This window comes from Cydia pomonella, chromosome 23, assembly GCF_033807575.1.
Source record: "Cydia pomonella isolate Wapato2018A chromosome 23, ilCydPomo1, whole genome shotgun sequence".
In the NCBI taxonomy this organism is placed as follows: Eukaryota; Metazoa; Arthropoda; class Insecta; order Lepidoptera; family Tortricidae; genus Cydia; species Cydia pomonella.
The window spans coordinates 12,706,599-12,731,128 of record NC_084725.1 but is presented as its reverse complement, the minus strand read 5'-3'; the positions used below and the strand labels follow the sequence as shown (position 1 = coordinate 12,731,128).

Here is a 24,530-nt window from a genome sequence, read left to right as displayed (position 1 = left end):
CTGTGTAAAAAATAAATCTAAGTAAATCTAAATATTATAGTATATTATAGTTTGCTATTTAGTTTTTTTGCACCTCCTAATTAGTTAATTTAAGTTTCAGTTCTCCACTACCTAAAGGTTGTCTGGAAGAGATCGCTCTGTAGCGATAAGGCCGCCTGTTGTTTACCTCTATCTTCATGTTTTTTTATGTGTTTCCATGTACATTATTTTCAGAGGTTGTGCAATAAAGAGGATTTGTATTGTATTGTATTGTAATATTAACACGTAGTCATACCAATTACAATGTAATATTATGTTTATTTATTATTTATTTAATCTTTATTGCACAAAAGAAAACCTTATAGTACAAAAGGCGGACTTAATGCCATGAGGCATTCTCTACCAGTCAACCTTTAGGCAAAGCAGAGAGATTGTGATATGTTGAACAGTAGCGACTGTTTGATTTATTATAATATTTTCCTTTGCTGAATTGCTACTCAGCAAAGGAAAATATTATAATAAATCAATTTTCTCCTCAGTCCACAGATAGCAGTAGTTTTTCTAAAAGCCAGTGTATGCACCAATTCCTCCGATTAGATTTCCAAAGAGGACCCCAGCTCCAGGTTGCAACGGAGAGAGTAATAAGATAAGAATAAATCTTTAAATTCGAATAATTTGATGCCCTTGAAGTTGTAAGTTTTCTTCGTTATCTTAAACAGAATAACGACCCAGAATTTATTATTACCAGACATAAAGTAATTATGCATGGCGTCTTTGTCCATCTTTCCGCTGTTGTAGAGTTGAAGGGAAGCTTTTCGGAACAGCTTCTGCATCTTGCCGAGCGTGTCCCACCATACTGCCTGGTCTTCTGCCTGGAGTTTTGGGACCCTCTGAAAGATGAGAGTAACATTTATTTTTCTACTGGTCGACTGTAATGTTTGGATTAAGATTTCGTATACCAAACCATAATTGCGTACTTTTCATGTATGGTCCCACTCAACTATAAGATTCATTTTGATACGCTGTAGTCAACAGAAAAAAGTGAGCAATCACGTGCCGCCGCGCTCCCATAGAAAAGACTAAATGGGACCGAGCGCGAGGCGGGAGTCGCGCGTATATGTCTACAACTTTGTAAGGTATGTGAAATATACATGTGCAAAGAATAACTTTGCACATATATATTTCAGAGGGCATGTAAGGTGTTGTGTAGAAAGAAACGTATTGCGTGAAAGAGACAGTATGCTTGAATATACATCAGAAAGAAAGAGAAGAATGATTGATCGAATGAAAGGGATAGAAATAGAATTAAGTAACGAGTAAGATGAAAAAGAAATATATGCATTATGGCCGAAAACGTTGTTTCAATCTTACAACTTTGTCTACTGATATACTATACCAATTTTCATTAATTTTTTAGCTTTTAGAGTTAAAAAAGTATTATTTAAGATGACTCGTAGAAAAAGTATTGTAAACAATAGTGACATAATCAAGCTTTTTAGTCTCATACCTTACTTAGGCAACTCAGCAAGCCCCGTTGTCTAAACACGGTACTCGACTGAAAACCGCAGCCAAATAACACTAGACCCTACTCATAGTGTTGTGTAAGCTGTGGCCTCCTTCTGCGAGGACGTGATGACGCAGAAGGAGGCGGCGGAGCGTGGCAGGGAGGAAGATCCGGCCTCTCAGCCAATGCGCCGCAAGCGCTTGGGGCGGCGGCGGTTAGCATACGACCACCGATTACCCCCATAAAGGTACCTGTGGGCGGCAGGCTCGGGGACGTCTGCCGCCTACACAAGGGTCCCTGCGCGGGCGGGCGCGACATATGATCGACGCGCCCACTGAGATGAAGGGGTGATCTATTCCCCACGAGTCGAGTTCGAGCCCGGACGGCCGCTGGCGAGGTTGCGGAAAAGTACTTCGGCGTTCCTGGGACCTCGCCCTATAGCACGGAGGCGGCAACAGAGGGGTTTTAGTGGGTAAACCATGGGTCTCATCAGCCTATATGGGAGTCCCACATAACCATCCCAGGCCTGTCCCCGTGCCTGGGTGGTAGGCGAAAAGCATTTCCCCTCTTAAAAAAAAAAAAAAAACATTTTTTTATTAGCCTATTTGTGTGTCCCATTGCTGGGCAAAGGCCTCCCCTCTAGCTTTCCAATCCTCCCTGTGCTGAGCAAGGTCCCGCCGTCCCGCTGAAACGCATCCAAGTCGTCCCGCCATCTCTTTCTCGGTCTGCCTCTGCCACGAATACACCGGGGATGCTTTATTAGAACAAAAATAACGAGGAATTTCTCTAGTAACTTCATTGATTCGAAACCTGATTTCTTGACTCGCTCGGTAGAAAATATCACGAACTTAGGTCTAAAACAAACCTTAAAAATCTGTATCAAATTTTGCACAAAAGCTATATGGAAATTGCTTTTTAAAATGCGTAATTTTATTTTAGATCCAGCTCATCGATTACTTTTTATGGTTCCGTACTAAAAAGGTACAATAGGAAACCTTATGGTGTGACTTAGTGCTAAATATCTCGAAAACCACTTAAGCTATCGATTTGAAATGCAGAATAGTTATGAACAATGCTAATAATTGAAAGGTTTTTTATTTTTATTAACTATGGATCTTGCTCAATATAGGAGGGGGCAAAATTTCAATGTCTAGTGACTAGGTCAAATGGGATATCATTTGAAAGAACTCAAATTGTACATTCCAAAAGATTTATTTCATAGTCAAACAAAAATAGTTATGAAGGAAAATGTAAATTATCTCCGAAGTTTATGGAAGAAAAATTATGAGAAATTTACATAATATTAACATTAATATAAATTTTACAGGAAAAATATAATCAGACCTCTATCTTGGTAGTAACTGTTATCTTTAACTAACATAAAACATTTCAGAATTTTACACTTGAAATTAATCAACGATATTACAAAATAGACACCTTTTTTCAAATATAAGAACAATTTTTGAAATCAATTCTCACGATAGAGCATCCTCTAAAAATCAACAAACGTGCATTACATCGCGCATATTAGTTATACAATTTGCCGACAGATGGCGCTGTACACAATTACACTTAGTATAGGTACTTCTGATCAAAAGTCTTTCGCCGTTATAGTTACACGAGATACTTCAAAGTTTGTACGGAACCCTCGGTGCGCGAGTAAAACGAACTCGCACTTGACCTTGGTTTTTTGTGTTACATTTACAAAAAATGACAATTCAAAAACATGATAATCCCGGGCACGCACAGCCATCTCGCTCACACTAGTCTAACACTCAGTGAGAGTGAGAGAAGAACCTAAATTCACCGGGCCTTAAGTTTTACGGACGACTTTTTTTATCCCGTTTTTTAGTTTGGTACCTAAACTATTCATTGAACTATTGAGATATCAGAGACGCGAATCTGAGGACGACTAGCGCCATCTACCGCGGGATTTACCGTTCTTACAATCCTACACGAAATAATTCTGTAAACGCTAGCCAATTTATATAGTTAAAAAAAAATGGAAAATATTTTTTACTTTTTTATACGTTTTTCAGGTTAGGTATCGCACTACACTATATCTTGAAAATTAATTGAACTATGGAAATATCAGATAAGCGAATCTGAGGACGACTAGCGCCATCTACCGCGGGATTTACCGTTCTTACAATCCTACACGAAATAATTCTGTAAACGCTAGCCAATTTCTATAGTTAAAAAAAAATGGAAAATATTTTTTACTTTTTTATACGTTTTTCAGGTTAGGTATCGCACTACAGTATATCTTGAAAATTTAAGTAAGCGAATCTGAGGACGACTAGCGCCATCTACCGCGGGGTTTCACCGTTAATGCTACACGAAATAATTCTGTAAACGCTAGTCGTCCTCAGATTCGCTTATCAGATATTTCCATAGTTCAATTAATTAGCTAGCCATTTTCTATAGTTCAAAAAAAAATAGAAGCTATTTTGAGCGCATTTATAGACGCGACAGATTAATTAATAACTGGACCAGATTAATGCTTTAGAACATTCTTCGCAGTTCGTCACCCTTTGATAGATGGCGTAAGTAGTCCTCTGCTTTCCCTTTTACTTTCTCCACAAGTACAAGAAATGTCAATAGATGGCGCTGCCTGTCTGTTACATCTCGCTAACGTTTGTTCGTCTTGGAATAATTATAAAATTATAATATATCTAAAACAACAAACAAAACTCATAATTGAAATTATTGGCAATTTTTGCAAGGCCTGGTGTTTTACATCACTCGGGCCTGCAGATGAGCTTTATTTATATGTATGTAGTTTTGTAGTGAGAACTTCTTTAGCGGCGTTGTGTATTTTTTGTGATGGGGAAAAAATGTTAAACTCGCGACCGCCAGATTCCTCAGATTGTAAATTCATAAGACGGACGTGACCAGAGCCAGAACACTTCAGAACTATTACAATTATTTAACATTAAAAAGTTTATCTTTTAGAGAAATCAACTTCCATCCAGAATTTCAACGACTTTTACACCATCATCATTACTAGAACCATCATGGAGTTTTTCGATCAGTACTCCTAGAGTAAATTTATTCGATGGCGTAACGTAACGTACACGTTTGCGTTCAGTCTCATTTTGTACGGGATTTTGAGTTTCCAAAACGTTCCACTTGGCGCACTGTTTCTAAATCCCATTCTATTAAGTTATTGTAAACCAAAATATAATTGCGTACTTTTAATGTACTTATATACGGGACACTAAACTATAAGATTCATTTCGATACACTCTGTCTTCGAGCAACACCGGGAAAAGAGACGGCATTCATAATATTTCCCCTCTGCCGAAGCATAGGTACAGTCAGCATCAAAAGTAGCGGATGAAACAACGCGCCAAAAGTATCTGATATTCCGGATAACTTTTCCAAATATAGATAAAAAATTTTTTACGGTACCTCCCCTACACGTAACGCTTCAACCCTAGAGTGTGGGGTATCGTTGGAAAGGTCGTTCAAAAAACATTTTTTGATAAAGTAAATATATTCGGAGATAATCGCTCCGAAAGAAAAAAAAAATGTGTCCCCCCCCCCTCTAACTTTTGAACCATAGGTCCAAAAAATATGGAAAAAATCGTGGAAGTAGAGCTTAAAAAAGACATTAAATGAAAACTATAGCGGACATGATCAGTTTAGCTGTTTTTGAGTTATCGCAAAAAGTTTTCCCTTCATAGTAAAAAGACTTACTTTAATTAGGTACTGATTATGCAAATTTGCCTATTTGTTTAACTCGGGTGAAAGGTACCCTTTACTACACTTTAAGCTCCAGTTTAGCTTATTGTGACGGGAGAGTAACTACGTAACCCTACACTGAGCGTGGCCCGACATGCTCTTGGCCGGTTATTTCAAATATAAGAACACTTTTTGAAATCAATTCTCACGATAGAGCATCCTCTAAAAATCAACAAACGTGCATTACATCGCGCATATTAGTTATACAATTTGCCGACAGATGGCGCTGTACACAATTACACTTAGTATAGGTACTTCTGATCAAAAGTCTTTCGCCGTTATAGTTACACGAGATACTTCAAAGTTTGTACGGAACCCTCGGTGCGCGAGTAAAACGAACTCGCACTTGACCTTGGTTTTTTGTGTTACATTTACAAAAAATGACAATTCAAAAACATGATAATCCCGGGCACGCACAGCCATCTCGCTCACACTAGTCTAACACTCAGTGAGAGTGAAAGAAGAACCTAAATTCACCGGGCCTTAAGTTTTACGGACGACTTTTTTTATCCCGTTTTTTAGTTTGGTACCTAAACTATTCATTGAACTATTGAGATATCAGAGACGCGAATCTGAGGACGACTAGCGCCATCTACCGCGGGATTTACCGTTCTTACAATCCTACACGAAATAATTCTGTAAACGCTAGCCAATTTCTATAGTAAAAAAAAAATGGAAAATATTTTTTACTTTTTTATACGTTTTTCAGGTTAGGTATCGCACTACACTATATCTTGAAAATTAATTGAACTATGGAAATATCAGATAAGCGAATCTGAGGACGACTAGCGCCATCTACCGCGGGATTTACCGTTCTTACAATCCTACACGAAATAATTCTGTAAACGCTAGCCAATTTCTATAGTTAAAAAAAAATGGAAAATATTTTTTACTTTTTTATACGTTTTTCAGGTTAGGTATCGCACTACAGTATATCTTGAAAATTTAAGTAAGCGAATCTGAGGACGACTAGCGCCATCTACCGCGGGGTTTCACCGTTAATGCTACACGAAATAATTCTGTAAACGCTAGTCGTCCTCAGATTCGCTTATCAGATATTTCCATAGTTCAATTAATTAGCTAGCCATTTTCTATAGTTCAAAAAAAAATTGAAGCTATTTTGAGCGCATTTATAGACGCGACAGATTAATTAATAACTGGACCAGATTAATGCTTTAGAACATTCTTCGCAGTTCGTCACCCTTTGATAGATGGCGTAAGTAGTCCTCTGCTTTCCCTTTTACTTTCTCCACAAGTACAAGAAATGTCAATAGATGGCGCTGCCTGTCTGTTACATCTCGCTAACGTTTGTTCGTCTTGGAATAATTATAAAATTATAATATATCTAAAACAACAAACAAAACTCATAATTGAAATTATTGGCAATTTTTGCAAGGCCTGGTGTTTTACATCACTCGGGCCTGCAGATGAGCTTTATTTATATGTATGTAGTTTTGTAGTGAGAACTTCTTTAGCGGCGTTGTGTATTTTTTGTGATGGGGAAAAAATGTTAAACTCGCGACCGCCAGATTCCTCAGATTGTAAATTCATAAGACGGACGTGACCAGAGCCAGAACACTTCAGAACTATTACAATTATTTAACATTAAAAAGTTTATCTTTTAGAGAAATCAACTTCCATCCAGAATTTCAACGACTTTTACACCATCATCATTACTAGAACCATCATGGAGTTTTTCGATCAGTACTCCTAGAGTAAATTTATTCGATGGCGTAACGTGACGTACACGTTTGCGTTCAGTCTCATTTTGTACGGGATTTTGAGTTTCCAAAACGTTCCACTTGGCGCACTGTTTCTAAATCCCATTCTATTAAGTTATTGTAAACCAAAATATAATTGCGTACTTTTAATGTACTTATATACGGGACACTAAACTATAAGATTCATTTCGATACACTCTGTCTTCGAGCAACACCGGGAAAAGAGACGGCATTCATAATATTTCCCCTCTGCCGAAGCATAGGTACAGTCAGCATCAAAAGTAGCGGATGAAACAACGCGCCAAAAGTATCTGATATTCGGGATAACTTTTCCAAATATAGATCAATTTCTAGAATTCGCGTTCCAAAGTATATCTTTTACACAGTCTTTGTTGTACTATATTAAAGACATCACTTTTTGTTAAGCTGTAACAGAATGGTAGATACTTATGAAGCGTTATTTGATCCGCTACTTTTGATGCTGACTGTACAACTGTACCTGTAAAGACCGGTTTGGCCTAGTGAGTAGTAACCCTGCCTACGAAGCTGATGGTCCCGGGTTCAAATCCTGGTAAGGGCATGTATTCGTGTAATGAGCATGGATATTTGTTCCTGAGTCATGGGTGTTTTCTATGTATTTAAGTATTTATAAATATTTATATATTATATATATCGTTGTTTAAGTACCCTCAACACAAGCCTTATTGAGCTTACTGTGGGACTTAGTCAATTTGTGTAATAATGTCCTATAATCTTATACCTTTAAACGAGCAATTCTTGTATATATATATATATATATTTCCGGGATCTCGGAAACGGCTCTAACGATTTCGCTGAAATTTGGTATATGGGGGTTTTTGGGGGTATACAATCGATCTAGATTAGTCTTATGTTTGGGAAAACGCGTGTTTTCGAGTTTTCATACGTTTTTCTTTCGACGCAGAATATGGTCGCTAATTTCGTGTTTCCGGCCACTGTCCGTCTAGTCCAGCGGGTTAAGACGCGGACTGCTAAACGAGTGTTACGGGTTCGAATCTCGCCCGATGACTAGCTTTTGTTTTTTTTTTTTATATGTTCAAGTTTATATATAATTTTTTAATTTTTATTGTTTTAGACAAGTTTAATTTAGTAAAAAAAATTAGTTAAGATTATCACCTATACACCACCATATTAACTAAATAGTTATAACCGAGCAAAGCTCGGTCGCCCAGGTACTATTTATTTATTTATTAAAGAGGTCGAGGTGTGCAAGGTTTGTCTTTGACGTGTGTCATTTTCTATGTATTTGTGTCGTCATTACAGATTGGATTTTGTATGTAGTGAGTCAGAAGTGCGACTGTGTGCACGTGCCCGCAAAAAATGGCAGAATGATTTGTTCAGTAAGATATCGCTTAGGCTCCTCCCTTCCGACGTGTCGGAAGCCGGTGTTGCTCGAAGCATTCTGTAGTCAACTGTAAATAACCGGCCAAGAGCATGTCGGGCCACGCTCAGTGTAGGGTTCCGTAGTTACTCTTCCGTCACAATAAGCTAAACTGGAGCTTAAAGTATAGTAAATTGTTAACCAAGGGATGAAACGGTACCTTTCACCTGAGTTAAACAAATAGGCAAATTTGCATAATCAGTACCTAATTAAAATAAGTCTTTTTACTATGAAGGGAAAACTTTTTGCGATAACTCAAAAACAGCTAAACTGATCATGTCCGCTATAGTTTTCATTTAATGTCTTTCTTAAGCTCTACTTCCACGATTTTTTTCATATTTTTTGGACCTATGGTTCAAAAGTTAGAGGGGGGGGACACATTTTTTTTTTCTTTCGGAGCGATTATCTCCGAATATATTCACTTTATCAAAAAATGTTTCTTGAAAACCCCTATTAGTTTTGAAAGACCTTTCTAACGATACCCCACACTCTAGGGTTGAAGCGAAAAAAAAATTTCACCCCCACTTTACGTGTAGGGGAGGTACCCTAAAAAAAATTAAATTTTTAGATTTTATTGTACGACTTTGTCGGCTTTATTGATTTATATATCCATGCCAAATTTCAGCTTTCTAGCACTAACGACCACGGAGCAAAGCCTCGGACAGACAGACAGACAGACGGACATGGCGAAACTATAAGGGTTCCGTTTTATGCCATTTGGCTACGGAACCCTAAAAAATTGACAAATCACGTGCCGCCGCGCTCCCATATAATAGTACTTTATACAATGGTGATATAATAAAGAGATTTTCAGTCGAGTACAGTGTTCGGCAACGAAGCTTGCTAAGTTGTCTAAGTGACGTCTCCGAAATATCTTCATCGCTCATTGTACACGAAACTTTTGCTATAGTTAGTTTAAGACCAACAAAAATAATTAATTGGCCGATTGCCACATCGTACCAACTAACATGCGATATTTGTCAAAGCTGTATGCAATAGGGAATGTTACGCGAAACTCTGCGTATGCGGGGGGGGGGGGGGGATCCATCACAATCTGAGCGTCGTTATATTCGAGCGATAAAGAGGCAGATAACTGAATTTCGACTTTACGTTTCCCGGTAAGCCCTTGATGCATCAATGTCATATTTTATTATCTGTGAAAACTTGTCAAAAAACAGGGAGCGTAGCGTGCATAAACTGTAGGAGGCAGCACAGGAGCCGTCAGATTTTTGGCACGAGGCGTAAATGTGATGTTTATTGTTCCGATGTAGACCATAAGATGGCAGAACCTACTACGCACAAGAAAACACATGACGTGTAAATGTACATGTTTATGATTCCGATTCAGGCCACAAGATGGCAGACCCTTCAACGCGCACGGTCCCTCTACTCTATGGTTTACGATAGGTGGTAGTGCTGCACTCTTGCGGCAGAACAATGCAGTAATACTCCCTATTGACATTTAATTTCGAATAAAATGTCATCTCGACTGATATTACAATAGAGGTCAAATGAAAAACTGCTTTTATTTTTCAGAGATGTTCGAATTTTGAATGTCATTACCAAATCGATTTTGACATAATAATGAATCAATTACAACATTTTCACAGATCTATAAGTAATTTGTTGTAATAAAACACTTTAACGTAGTGTTGGCCTGGTAGCACCTTAAGAAATATCAAGTACCCTTACAGGGTGTCGTGTACTTACCTACAGCCTAAAATTGTTACACCTAATGTATAATGAGTAAGACTGCAATAAATTCAAAATTCAAATTCAAAATTCAAAATTCAAAAATTTTAATACACGACTTTAGTGTATACATATTTTTGGCACAATTTTCGTATCGATATTTTCAGACGTGCTGACTGTACAAGCTTTTATCGCTGACTGTACTTGTCTTTCCACAGGCAACTAATACTCATCGAGTCAATTCTAAAAACCCCAAACAATTAGGTTGCGTTGTTTTATCACAGAGTTCCTATGCCCACCTCCTGTCTCCATCATCAGATCAGCTAGATGATACCATAATATTGCATTGTAAGCCAACTTACATATGTATGCAAATTTTCAGCTTCATCGGAGACCAGGAAGTGGGTCAAATTTATCTTGCAAGATTTGACCCGTACATAGGTACATTGCAAGTTAATAATAATCGGACAGACAGACGGACATGATGAATCTATAAGGGTTCTGTTTTTTGCCATTTGGCTACGAACCCTAAAAAGCTTGTAATAATAAAGAATAAAGAACTCTGGAGCTTAAACTTTACACATATTATGCAACATTGTGGTACCATCGAGCTGATTTCTGGAGAAGGCCATAGGAACTCTGTGATAAAACAACACAACTAATTGTATTTCGTAGTTTGGGTTTGGCAAAATTGTCTTGATGAGTTTTAAGCCCTGTTTACCCAGAACAAGAACTTTCATGCAATATTCGATATATTACTAACTCTAACTACAGAGTACAGTCGCTATCAGATATATCAGAGCGGCCAAGCTGCTCAAAAATTTTATTTTTATTTTATATACAATGAAATATCTGAACACGCACTTTAGCACTTTGACAAGAGAAGCGTGTTCGGATATTTGTGAGCACCTCGGGCGCTCCGATATATCTGATGGCGACTGTACAGTAAATTCAGTCGATGGAGCAAATACCGCAATGTACAAAAAACTCATACAAGTCTCATTGAGATAAATAAAAATATCAAAAAAAAATTACAAAAGGAATATTTTGTCTACGCACTTACTTTGTTATTAAAATTGATCAGTATAGAAGAAATCGGCTGTAAGACGGAGACAGGTGGTACGGCGTTCGAGTCCTTTTTGTACCAAGTGTCCAACAAAATGACGTCGACGCCTCCGGCAGCGAGTTCGTCTCGAAGCATCTGTAGTTCCGATGACAGGACGTATGTGGGAATAGGTCTGAAAAGTATTTTTTTTTATGAAAATGGTAGCGTAAATCGCCAGAAACTCATTCCAACATTGTAAATAAGAGACCACGGAAGTCAAAAATAGTTGTAGAAACTAAGGAACCCGACTCGCTCCTATACTATTTTGAATGCTTTATGTCATAAACACAAAATCACTCAAACACCAAGCTCCCAGGCGCAAGAGAGCTAATGTAAACCTTACTTGAAAGTGTGAAGGTTACTTTGACAGCGTCCGCCATAACATTTATAGTTGTCCTTGGCGCCGTGGGCACGACAAGTAACGACGACTTTAGGTGTTCTTGGCGTTCAAAATGTTAAAATTTGTGCGACGCGTCTTAGTAAATTTGGTATTTAGTATGAAGATTAATGATGGCGAGGAAGATCAACACAAGATCTCAAGGCAAAAGTAATACTACTCTATACTACACCACTACTGACCCTGACATGTAAAATATACTCGCTTTTATCAATAAACCTCCAATGTCTAAAAAAACCCTCAGATCAGCGACTCGGTACTCGCGAAGTATGAGATTACTGTCAATTACATCTTTGGTGATACTTTTAGTACCATCAGTGTACATATTTCGGCTGACATACTGAATAGCCATAGAAACCTGTAACTATATTTCTGTCCCAAGAACACTACGAAATAAGGTCCCATTGAGAGCTTCTGGTAGTTCTTTATTCCCCTCATATACAGCTCGGTGGTGATCGGAGGCTTTGTTCTGATATCCACCACAAGAAACACGTCACGTAGTTTTAAAGTAACCACAGAAATCAAAAAGATACATAGATAATAAACAGAAAGCTATTCATATAAGTCATTATACAAGTTGATGTCGCTATATTTTTAGAAAATCTCTACGAAGCTCACATATAGGCTAAACAGCGGATCCCTTTGTTTGACATAGGTAATTATTGAAAGTCATAATGTAATGTTTATCAGATTATCATTAGTCATAATTCTGAAACCTTCAACTTCTCAGGATTTTCGTATGGTTATCCTATAGATAGGTTAGTTAGCTTTATTTTAAGGAAATCCTGAGAAGTTACACGTTTCTGAGAAAAAAGCAAATTTTGACTAATGAAAATGTGGACAAACAATACATTATCACTTAAAACTTTATAGGAAACAATAGAGACCCGGTTAACAGCCGTAGAGTCTAGTAGTGATCCGGTAAAGGTCAAAACAGAAGAAGGACAAGAAGCCATTCCATCAAGCCAGCGTAGCGAAATACTTGTCTTGGTCTGTTGGTTATTCTTAGGATTCTGATATAGTGACATAGTCAAGTAGACATGCATACCTGTAACCATACTTCTGTCCTAAGAACACAACGAAGTTGGGTCCCATGGAGAGTCTCTGACAATTTTTTATCTCTCTCATACACAGCTCGGTGGTCATGTGATCATCGGTGGCTTCATCTCGGACGCCCCAGCGCATATCAACCACCTGTGACCGAACAGAAAAATTGCACTTATTATGGTTCAAAAACTAAAGAGATTTTGTCCAGAAATAAATTGTAAACGTCTTGTACATTTTTTACTTCACCCAAGTAATGTTTAACTGGCAATCGAGCCCGGTAGACAGAGCATAGAATATTATATTGGAAAACATATTAATGAAAGCACCCTAGCGTATGTGTATACGCGTTTATATGTAATAATATAAAGTGTGTTGTAAATGGCGTCTCAATTCTTATTTCACAAAATATGAGTAACTAGAGTGTACAAAGTGGTCCCTCGAACCGGATTTATTGAATTAGTGGTGAAAAACCAACAATCGCAGTGAAATAATTACGTTTTCGAGAGATTATAGACATCGTGCATCGAACATTCTAGAACAAAAATAAAAAGCTTGACAATCCGCCGCCGGAATAGGCCGTATATGCAGAGCAGGGCCATCTACCATGAAATTGAGTAAACTTTCTTGCTTGCCGCAACAGTATGTAATAATTATATTTTTTTAGAGAAAAACTGACTTTAATGAGTAAAAGCGGTGAAAGAAAGATTATTGTTGATTTTGGATTGCATTCAATGAAATTAAAAATACAGCATCCTACGCCTAATTATGTTTAAATCCACCCCCACCTTGACACATTTCAGATTTGCCCTATGGTTGACTGGTAAGAGACCCGCAATAGGGTATTCGGCTGTATATAAAATAAATTATTTCACACCATGCATGAAATAAAGCACCAGATAATTATTCGAAAAACATAGCAGTTATATTTAAACACAATTTCTATTTAATAAATAGGATAGAAATATAAATAAAGTAAATACAAAAAATCACTATATGTATGCCTTTAATATTTGAGGAGTTTCCTCGATTCCTCATAGATTGAAATCACATTACATAAATAATCGTGAAAGACAGCGCTGTAAGAGGCATCTGTCGGGTTAAATATCAACTTTTAACACCATTTAGAGCAAGTGAGCGAGGCCCTAAACAAGTTGTTACATGCGCTGTTCGTGAAAATGCCAAAAGATGGCGTTCTAATACATTTTAATTGAGAACATTACAACTCATAAAATTCACACGACCATAATAGCGTGCCCCACATGTTGTTTTCACTTTGAACAGGAACAAATTTTTAATTTTAAGTTTTTTTTTGTTGTTAACTTAGATACAAAATTTCAGCTTTCTAGGACTTCAGGAAATACCTTAAGAATTTTGATGATCATCAGTGAGTAGTTTTTTTAGGTACTATCTATAAAATCTCAACTATAATATCTATGCAATTAAAACTCTATACGTTTTAGTCTACTATTTACAATATTCTGGAAATTTCATTAACCGGGTATAATCGAAACTCAAGTTATGAGGGTTCTAAAAACAACGAAGCGCTTCGAGCAAAGGTACGTATAGTGCCCTTGCGCTTCGCTTGGTACTACCGGAAATTGTAGATACACAATTTTGAATAATTTGGCTGCACAGCTACTTCTTACCAACCACTTTTATGGAGTTCGTAATCCATCTTTTAAGTCTGAGAATTTTGAGTCCTTACAAGTGAGAAGAGAAAAGCGGGATGTAATTTTCTTGTACAAATTATTAAATAATTTAATTGATTCGGAAGATCTTCTCAGCAAGGTGTTATTTAGATGTCCTACGTATCGTACGCGGTGCACTGCTTTGCTATCCGTTCCATTTACTCGCAAAACATATGTAAACAACAAATTTTTAGCAAGAGCATGCAATATTTACAACAAGAAATATTCCCACATTGATTTGTTCCAGCATCTTTCTTCTTCAAAAAAAAAAAAAAAATATTCTGTCATCAAACAAAACAAAATAAAAAACAAAACAAATCAAAACAAAAAAATAGTAATTCCGTTATCTACTTCGTAGCTCGTAATAAAATTTTATTGTAAGCTGGTCTTGTATTGTTATTGTAATTGTACCTATTATTTGAAATTTCAAAGTCTAAATTAAAAATTGTGCTTGTTATTTTCAAAATTCGAAAGTATGCTTGTTATAATTGTTAATCGTGGTCGTGTATTATATTATTTACTGAATGTTACTGTTAAATTCAACTTTAATTTAAAAATACCCAATAATTGTACTTTTTTTTCGGAGCAAAGGAATTTTGTATTAGCTGTAAGTGGAAACTGTTTTGGCTTATGTTCTAACTTTATCTTGTACCTTATTGTATTATTATGTGCTGTATGTTTCCCAAATAAATAAAATTAAAATAAATATCGCACTTTGTAATGCCACATTGAGGGCAAGTACCGCACGACACAGTCAAGAGATTTGATTTCTGTGCCACTTTGTCACAGTCATCATATCAGCCGAAAGACGTCCACTGCTGGACATAGGCCTCCCCCATGAATCTCCACAACGATCGGTCTTGCGTCGCTCTCACCCATCGGCTCCCTGCGACCTTAACCAGGTCATCGGACAACCTTGTTGTGGGTCTTTAATTGCTGCGTTTTTCGGTCCGCGGTCGCCTTTCCTATCTGCTTTCTGCCTCATCGGCCATCAGTCCCACGAGCAATGTGGCCGCCATTTTAGTTTGGTGACTCTTTGAGCTATGTGAACTAACTTGGTTCTCTTCCGGATCTCCTCATTCCTCATTCGATCTCGCAGAAAGTGGCACAGAAATCAAAGTGACGTATGCATATAAGTATGTATTTATCTATACAAGTATGTATATCGTATAATAATAATGTAATAATGAATTCATGATCTCCGGCCATACCTAATGTGTCCATATACGTTTGCAGCTCGTTGTACATAAATTGGAATGCATCGGTTGCTCAGCTATTTCTTACACTTAAGCAGTAGAGATGGGCCGAATATAGTGTTTGCCGAATACGAATATTTTGGCAGAATGTTCAGAACTGAATATTCGGTTAAATTATTCGGTTCATTTTTAATTATAATAAACCATTTGAAAACGGCTTAATAACATTAACGGCTAAAGATCGTTAACTAGGCAAATCCCTAGAAACAAACAGCTCAAAAGGCAAGTAATAATTAAACAAATTTTCAAAATTCTCTCAATAATCGCAACATTTTATCGATTCAAAATATCTTATCATTATTTTTATAATAACAATAGGAAAACGTACTGGGGGAGGTTACTTTTTTACAGTGTTGCAATGTTACAAGACAAAATGACAATAGTAGATTGTTGACCTAGGGATGAAAGGCATTAATTTCTGTCGAGGTAGTTTGGCGCTCGAACGCAGTTAGATCATGTTAGTTTTTTTCTCTTTTTTACGATAAACAATTAAAATATAAGTTAAAATGGATTTGTTGTACAATTTTCATTCTGATAATTAACTCCTCACACTATAAATAACGATATTTTACCTAAATTGTTAATTGATAGTACCCTCAACATATACTACTGAAGTTTATACTTAGCCGTATTTTTTCTTTTCGCACAGACAAACCCAAAAACCCTCTCTCCCAGAAGTCCTCGGCAACATCAAGGGCATCAAGGGTCTGCTAGGCTTCTTGGTAGAGTTGGGTTGGCAAGAGTAGTGCCGACAACCCACCACGCAAAATAGGCGCGATATTATGACGTCGAGTTGCGGAAACGAAGCCCGCGAATACCTATAACCTATATGTGGACCCAAAAAGTTGTCTGAAATAAATCCATTTTTTTAAAACGAATATTTCGGCGGAATACGAACATTGTAAATGCCGAATATACCGAACACCAATTACTCCGTATATTTGGTCCATCTCTACTCACCAGTATTACGGTGTTTGTAATACACAAATAGTGCACTTGTAAACACGGGCCGGAAACGGACGCACGTGTCAAGTATTTATAGGCGCTTTGTTTTTAATAGGAATTTCGTTTCTCGGTTGATATATGCCAGTGCGTTAGAGTAGGACCACCAATGTATTAACTTATCAGAGGGTTTCACTGGGCTATAACATGAATTAATACAATTGGGAGTATTAATGCAATGTTTAAAGGCATTAAGTTCGCCGTCCGTTCAGCACCAGCACCTTTAGCAAGAAAGCTCTTAACAGTAAATACTCACACACTGTCACACACACACACACACACACACACACACACACACACACACACACACACACACACACACACGCACACACACACACACACACGCACACGCGCACGCACGCACACACACACACACGCACACGCGCACGCACGCACACACACACACACACACACATACACACACAATGTGTTGACACTAAATCAGAATTAGGTTTTATAAGTTATCTGCTAGTATTATCTATTACTAAGCTTTATTAATTTTAATGTACTTATTCTACTTTTTATTTTTCTGTTCAACATGGTTGCCAATAGCCGCTTATGCAATACATTTAAGTAAATCATGTGATTTCCCTCACGGGACAGGCTTTGCCTAGTGTGGGGGTCAGAATAAAATGTAACTTGCTCAAAATTTCATTAAAATTAAAATTACAAAAACTGAAGAAACCTCCTTTGGCTTTGACACACAAACGCAAAGATTTTCTACCAACCAATATTGGACCAACCCTGTATTAATTTAATCACTAGAATGGTTAGGCATGTAAATAATTAAGGTAATAATGAATTTAACACTCTCCAAAACTACTCTCTAAAATATTAAATGCTTACTATAACCGTTACAAAATTATTCACGTTTACCCGTTTCAAAAAATTTAACGCCATCTTCTAAACAAGTAAAGGAATATTGTTATCTATCAAATATATTTCACAATCAATATCCGAAAAGATTCTTAAATCTCTTCTCTTCTAAGAGTTTAAAGCCACCAAACAGCTTAAAAATAATCCCTTTTAATAAGAAACCAACTCTTCCAAAATTGTATTCCCAAAATCCGGGAAGTTTTTATTAATATTCCGAGAGCGGGCAATTCTACGAAAATCTGCGAGCACGTTGATCGAGTAAAAAACATCGACTTGATCCGATTCTGATCCTCATTTTAGTTAAGGGATAGCCGTTTTTACAAGCTTTTATTTTATTACAAGCTTTTATTTACTTTCACCTGACCGTTGTCTGTTTGTAATCAAATCTTGCAAGTTAAATTTGATCCACTTCCCGGTTTCCGATTGAGCTGAAAATTTGCATACATATGTATGTCGGAGGACAATCTAATATTATGGTACCATCAGGCGCGGATACAAGATTTGGCTTAGGGGGGGGCCATTTTGAGAAAATCATATATTTTTGCACAGAAAATAAGGTAAAAAAAAATTTGTTCAATTTAGTAATGTGAGAGCCAGGGTTTTAGGGGGGGGCCATTGCCCCTATGGCCCCCCCCTTGTATCCGCGCCTGGGTACCATCGAGCTGATCTGATGACGGAGACAGGAGGTAGCCATAGGAACTCTGTGATAAAACAACGCAACCTAATTGTGTTAGGGGTTTTTAGAATTATCTCGATGAGTTAGTTGCCTGTGGAAGAAAAGTACAGTCAGCGATAAAAGCTTTTGCCAAAAATATATTTTTGCAAAAAAAACTTATTACCTATATGTAACGCAATAAAAATATTTTTACTATAAAAATAAAGAATCATCAGTTCATAACAGTGGTCATATTACCAAAACTGGTAAAAATGCCCAGAAATAGTAATATTTTTTTTCGATTGAACTCCACTTTATACGATGATGTAGTAAGATTAAATCAAATTTAATATTTTTTCCGAGTCTGCTGACTTCCCCTTAAATATCCTATGATCCGTACCTAATACTTTCTCAGACAGTATTCCAAGAAAGCATTCAACCGATTTACTTTCAATTCGAAGTCATACGCGTTTCACGAAAATCACTAAATTACTAGCTTCTTCCCGCGAGTTCGTCTGCGTGGAATGAATATCAATAAAAACTATCCTATGTCCTTCTCCGGGTCACGAACTATCCCCATACCATTTTTTTCTATTAATCGGTTCAGTGTTAAGCGTGAAGAGGTAACAGACAGACAGATCGTTATAGTTCGCATGTTATAGTTAGGACTAATCGGGATTGGTCTACTGTTTAACTGAGGTGGTTCCTAAGAGAGGTATGGGCACTGTGAATGTCATCTCGCTTTGTATGGTAGGGCACAGCACAGCGGATGTCATTCCAGATCTAAAGCAGAGCCCAACTGGGGAAGTACTTTACAGAAAACCGCAGCCAAATAACACCAGACCCTACTCATAGTGTTGTGTTCCTGCCGTTGAGTAAGGTTGTCAGAGCTCAACAACGAGGGTGCGGGGTGTTTGGGTCGGTAACGCGCCGGAGGCAGGCGTACATAGGCTACGGAGACTACCATCAGGCGGGCCGTATGCCTGTTTACCATCGACATGCTATAAAATAGTTATTGTGGGTCAGGATCTCTAGAACTGTGTCGTATGCATAATTATAAGACCGCAGTTGACTTATGATTCTTGTAGAAGTGTTCCTAGGCCTCAAGAAACATAATGTTGCCAGGCTGAAAAGTGGTGCCGTTTCCACCACTAGCCCCTTGAATTAACACTTATAATGTCTGACACGTATCACTGACACTTGCCCTTTCTCCAAGATTAAAATAAGCCGCAATGTTTCTTTTCAAATGTCAAATACCTATATTATGTTCATTTTATTTCGATTTTATTTAGCTAACTATTTTAAAATAGTAAATTTAAAAACAATATTAAAAATGTGTAAACCGAGCACTTTCATTTGATACCAAACTCGATCATACTTTACTGCAAAAAAGTGACCAGACTAGCAAGACCCCTCAAGAATAGCTTTTGCCCTTCTAGGCTCTTGTAGCTGCATAATTCCTTGACCGTTCCTTCTCATTCATTGATGAATTAAATATAATGCCCTCAACAATATGTTTACCCAATTTCATTTAAATTAGACCAGATTTACTAAAGTTATTGTGTAACAAACTATCCTCTGATAGCTCAGTTAAAAAACATCGAAATGCCGGGACGTGGCCCTTGCAAGGTGTGTTCCAAATTGAATGTACAAAACTTCGATACGCTTCGCATGCTCGTTCTCTATGATCCCGACCAATTGAAACATCCCGCTTTGAAATCTTGAAGTCGGCTACAAATCGACATACTTTATACAAGTGTTACAACCATTTAGGTATCTTTTAATCAAAATTCTAAACATTTGGCTCGGTTTTAAACCTTATTTACCCGGGACAAGGCTTATATTAACTTGAGTAAATAAATAATCGATATCGGTTAAATTTTGTTTAAGAGCCACCTGCGATGGGTTATTACCTGATTCATTATGGATAAGAAAGCTGCGGTTTAAACTTTTAAAGTTAGGTTGAACAAATAATTTGAGTTTTGGTTGAATTTTCCACAATTTTCTTTTGGGTTTAAAAATGTTTTATCTTTGAAATTCGTATATACTTAGGCCAGCTTTACAGTCGAAATCAGTATCGAAATTAATAATTTGAATATATAAAACCATGTAAAACTAGCTTTACTGTAGAACGTTTTTTAAAATAACGCCTCATCATAATGCCTCATCAACTTTTATACCTCTTTCTATAAGGTATATAATTTTCGGCCTCACCAACGAATCTTTTATATCTCTCCCTATACGGTACATTACTTTGTGCCTTATCTACGAATCTACCAGCTGACCATCGAGAGAATCCGCTTGGCAAAGTAAAAAAAAAAAACATTTACAATATGGTGACAAAAGACTACGTATATGTCTTATTGCTATATAGGACAAAAGAAAGGTATAGTCACTGTGAATGTCATCTCGCTTTGTCTGGTAGGGCACAGTACAGCGGATGTCATTCCAGATCTAGAGCAGAGCCCAACCGCGGAAGTGCCTCCACCTTACAGAAAACCGCAGCCAAGTAACACCAGATCCTACTCATAGTGCTGTGTCCCTGCCTGTGAGTAAGGTTGCCAGAGCTCAACGAGGGTGCGGAATGTTAGGATCGGCCACGCACATGTAACATCTTCTAAGGTGACTGCTTACCATCAGGCGGACCGTATGCTTGTTTGCCATCAGCTTAGTATAAAAAGATACGTATTGCACTTACCTGAAACTCAAGGCCATGTTTTTCGCGGCAATAGTCCTTGATACGAGGGTAACATTTGGCCATAAGGGTGTTCCTTTCCATGGTTGTGTCTGTAAAAGGATACATGCTTTAATTAAATAATGAACATCAAATAAATAGAAAAAAACCGGCCGACATGCTCTTGTCGGGCCACGCTCAATGAAGGGTTCCGTAGTTACTCTTCCGTCACAATAAGCTAAACTGGAGCTTAAAGTATAGTAAATTGTTAACCAAGGGATGAAACGGTACCTTTCACCCGAATTAAACAAATAGGCAAATGTGCATAATCAGTACCTAATTAAAGTAAGTCTTTTTACTATGAAGGGAAAACTTATTGCGATAACTCAAAAACAGTTTAACTGATCATGTCCGCTATACTTAGTTTTCATTTAATGTCTTTCTTAAGCTCTACTTCCACGATTTTTTTCATATTTTTTGGACCTATGGTTCAAAAGTTTTTTCTTTCGGAGCGATTATCTCCGAATATATTCACTTTATCAAAAAATGTTTATTGAAAACCCTTATTAGTTTTGAAAGACCTTTCCAACGATATCCCACACTCTAGGGTTGAAGCGAAAAAAAAAATTCACCTCCACATTACGTGTAGGGGAGCCTAAAAAAAATTAAATTTTTAGATTTTATTGTACGACTTTTCGGCTTTATTGATTTATATATCCATGCCAAATTTCAGCTTTCTAGCACTAACGACCACGGAGCAAAGCCTCGGACAGACAGACAGACAGACAGACAGACGGACATGGCGAAACTATAAGGGTTCCTAGTTGACTACGGAACCCTAAAAATGTGATTAGAAAGAATAGAAGGTAATGTGAAATAACTTTTTGACAAGACTGTATCTACTTTTCTTTCAACAGGAAAGTAATACTCATCGAGACAATTCTAACAAAGCAGAACACAATTAGTTTGCGTTGTTTTATCACAGAGGCCACCTCATGTGTCCATCATCAGATCAGCTCGATGGTACCATAATATTGCATTGTCATCCAACTTACATTTTATACCTATGTGAAGATTTAGCTTCATTGAATAATGAGAAGCGAGTCTAATTTAGCTTGCAAGATTTTACCCGAACAATCCGAACATACATACATACAAACATTGCAAGTTAAAAAAAAGTTTGTAAAATTATTAGACTCATCCCTTGAATACTCGCAGAATCTACCGTAGTAATCGACGATTGTAATGTGGCGTTGACAGATCACTGACAACGTCGTGCCACAATATTCTAGCAGATGGCGTAAGCACGTTCTACATCGCGCTTATGGAGTTCCGATTGTCTATTACTATATATTATTCCTAACCAACTCTCATCGAACTTTCGTCCAGGCACAATACCCGCCTGCAGAGAGTACTCTCTATTATTGCCCTTTTTCAACATTGTACTAAAAACGTAGATTTGGGCAGTGTACACCGATTTATACAGTGTAGTCAAAATTCTAACAAAAATAATTGCGGATCTGGAGTAAAAACACAAGTGAAGACGCGACATATTTAAAAGCAGGTTTGCTTAAGGGACCCACTGATTACCAGTTCGCCGGACGCTATCGGCCTGTCAGTTATTCGCGATTGTCAGCTTTTGCGAATAACTGACAAGCCGATATCGTCCGGCGAACTGGTTTTACTGGTACTAAGTGGTCCCTTAAGATGCGCGGCCAAGTCGACCACTGTTAGCTAGCAAATGCGTTCGAGATTTTGAATTTCGAACGAGGATTATAAAATGTTCGAAGTTGGACAACTGGGTCAAAAAGGCATCTCCCTTATACGGTGGTTTAGGTTTCACAAGCGCCAATACGAAGCTTCCATGAATAAGATCGGCCGTGTAAAGCGTTCCTACCCTGATTCATTTTACGTAATCCCTGTCCTGTTGCATTCGTTAATTTAATTAGTGCAGTCGGTTAAAAACCGCAGCGGGTTACAATAAAGATGAATGCGAGACTGCATTACTGGGTGACTGATGCAGTAGGAAATAGGTCGATTCACGGCTCAGTATTACTGCAGCTCGCTTGCCATTTCAAGCTAACATTTACAATGAAATTGCAATTTATTTTTACTAATAGTTTCTTTATCTGTATTATTATCGAAAGGCGAATAATATATTATTATCTAAGGGGCATCACATGGAACAAAAGCTCACACCTGGAGGACCTCGACTGCACAGACGACATAGTGTTGGTTTCGTCTTCACTGCCTGACCTCCAAACGAAGCTGGACTCGTTAAAAGATGAAGCTCAAGAAAGGGTTTACCAGTCAATGCTTGGAAGACCGTCGAAATGAGAGTTCAGACGTGTGAAAAACGACCCATCAGACGCAATGGTACACCGCTGAAATCGGTCGCCAAGTTCACATATCTGGGCAACACCGTGACCAACAGTGGTGGTTCTGATGACGTCGACGCGAGGATCAAGAAAGCGAAAGGTGATTTGCCCAGCTAAAACCGGTCTGGGATTTGACCCACACCATTGGGTTAAAGCGGAAAAAATATTCAAAAATCATTTTGTATGGGATTTTCCTCCGAAGAAGAGTTCCATTCTGCTTGACTGCGTCTGCTTGGTCACTACGATTCAAACGCAACAGGGCAAGTGTTTCTTAAGTGATTCATTAAGTGTTTCCTCGTTATCATCAAATCAGTCCTGACGTCTACAAGACTTTACACCAAGTATCTGTGAGGCAGTGTCAGAGGATCAAGAAAACGAAAGGTGCTTTTGCCCAGCTAAAATCGGTCTGGGATTTGACCCATACTATTGACTTAAAACGAAAAAAAAATCAAAAATCATTTTGTATGGGAGTACGCTAATTTTTTTTTGTTTTTATTTTACCGTACCGTCGCCATGTATGATTTGATTTAAGTATGGATCTATGCCAAATTGCAACTTTCTAGCACTAACGATCACGGAGCAAAGTTGCGGACGGACAGCTAGACGAACATTGCGAAACTATAAGGGTTCCTAGTTGACTACTGAACTCTAAATACTACTAACGTCGGAACAAGCTAACTCTGCATGACTTAACATCTGCCAATCTGCAGTACACATCGGACGGACAGAAGGCAACTCAGCTTTCAGAAGCAGAAGATACAACTTTTGTTCGTGTCGGTATATTGGCCGAGATCCCGAGTAGAGTTCCTTCTCAGGAATGTTCTAACATGGTAAATTATTTGAGAAGATAAACATAAAAGAAACTACGGGTTGCACTCCGGGAGTGCCGGCAGAAGTGAAAACTTGAATATTAACGTTGTGCATTTTTTATATTATCGAATGGTTAGGGAATAATTTTGCACGAATTGCTTTAATTATCAGTATAAAAGTACTATAATTTATGTGGTAAAATACAATATTCATTTATTGCGCTATCGTACACAAACACGACAATTTATATTACATTAAATATTTAACACTTCAGTACCCCTAGTGTAAATAAATTCGATTTCCAAACGTGCCGTACGCGTTTGCGTTTAGTCTCATTTTGTATTGGATTTCGAAAGAGCGCGCCAAGCGGGACGTTTTTGAAACTCAAAATCCTATACAAAATGAGACTTAACGCAAACGCGTTCGTCACGTTATGATGTCGATCAAAGTTACACTAGGGGTACAGAACTATAACAATTGTTTAACATTAAAAAGTTTATCTCTCAGAAAAATCAACTTCCATCCATAATTTCAACGACTCTTACACCATCATCATTACTAGAACCATCATGGAGTTTT

General features: G+C 37.6%; 1 protein-coding gene across 1 annotated transcript in view; it reads right to left on the bottom strand.

The window, feature by feature from the left end:
- LOC133530600 (NACHT and WD repeat domain-containing protein 2) overlaps positions 1–24,530 on the bottom strand; it is a 103,254-nt gene that overhangs the window by 58,705 nt on the left and 20,019 nt on the right. The window contains exons 3-6 of the mRNA XM_061868568.1: positions 20,788–20,876; positions 12,614–12,759; positions 11,127–11,301; positions 725–869 (exon numbers count right to left, since the gene is read on the bottom strand). Coding sequence (XP_061724552.1) covers positions 725–869; positions 11,127–11,301; positions 12,614–12,759; positions 20,788–20,876 — 555 coding nt within the window. The remainder of the gene's footprint in view (positions 1–724; positions 870–11,126; positions 11,302–12,613; positions 12,760–20,787; positions 20,877–24,530) is intronic.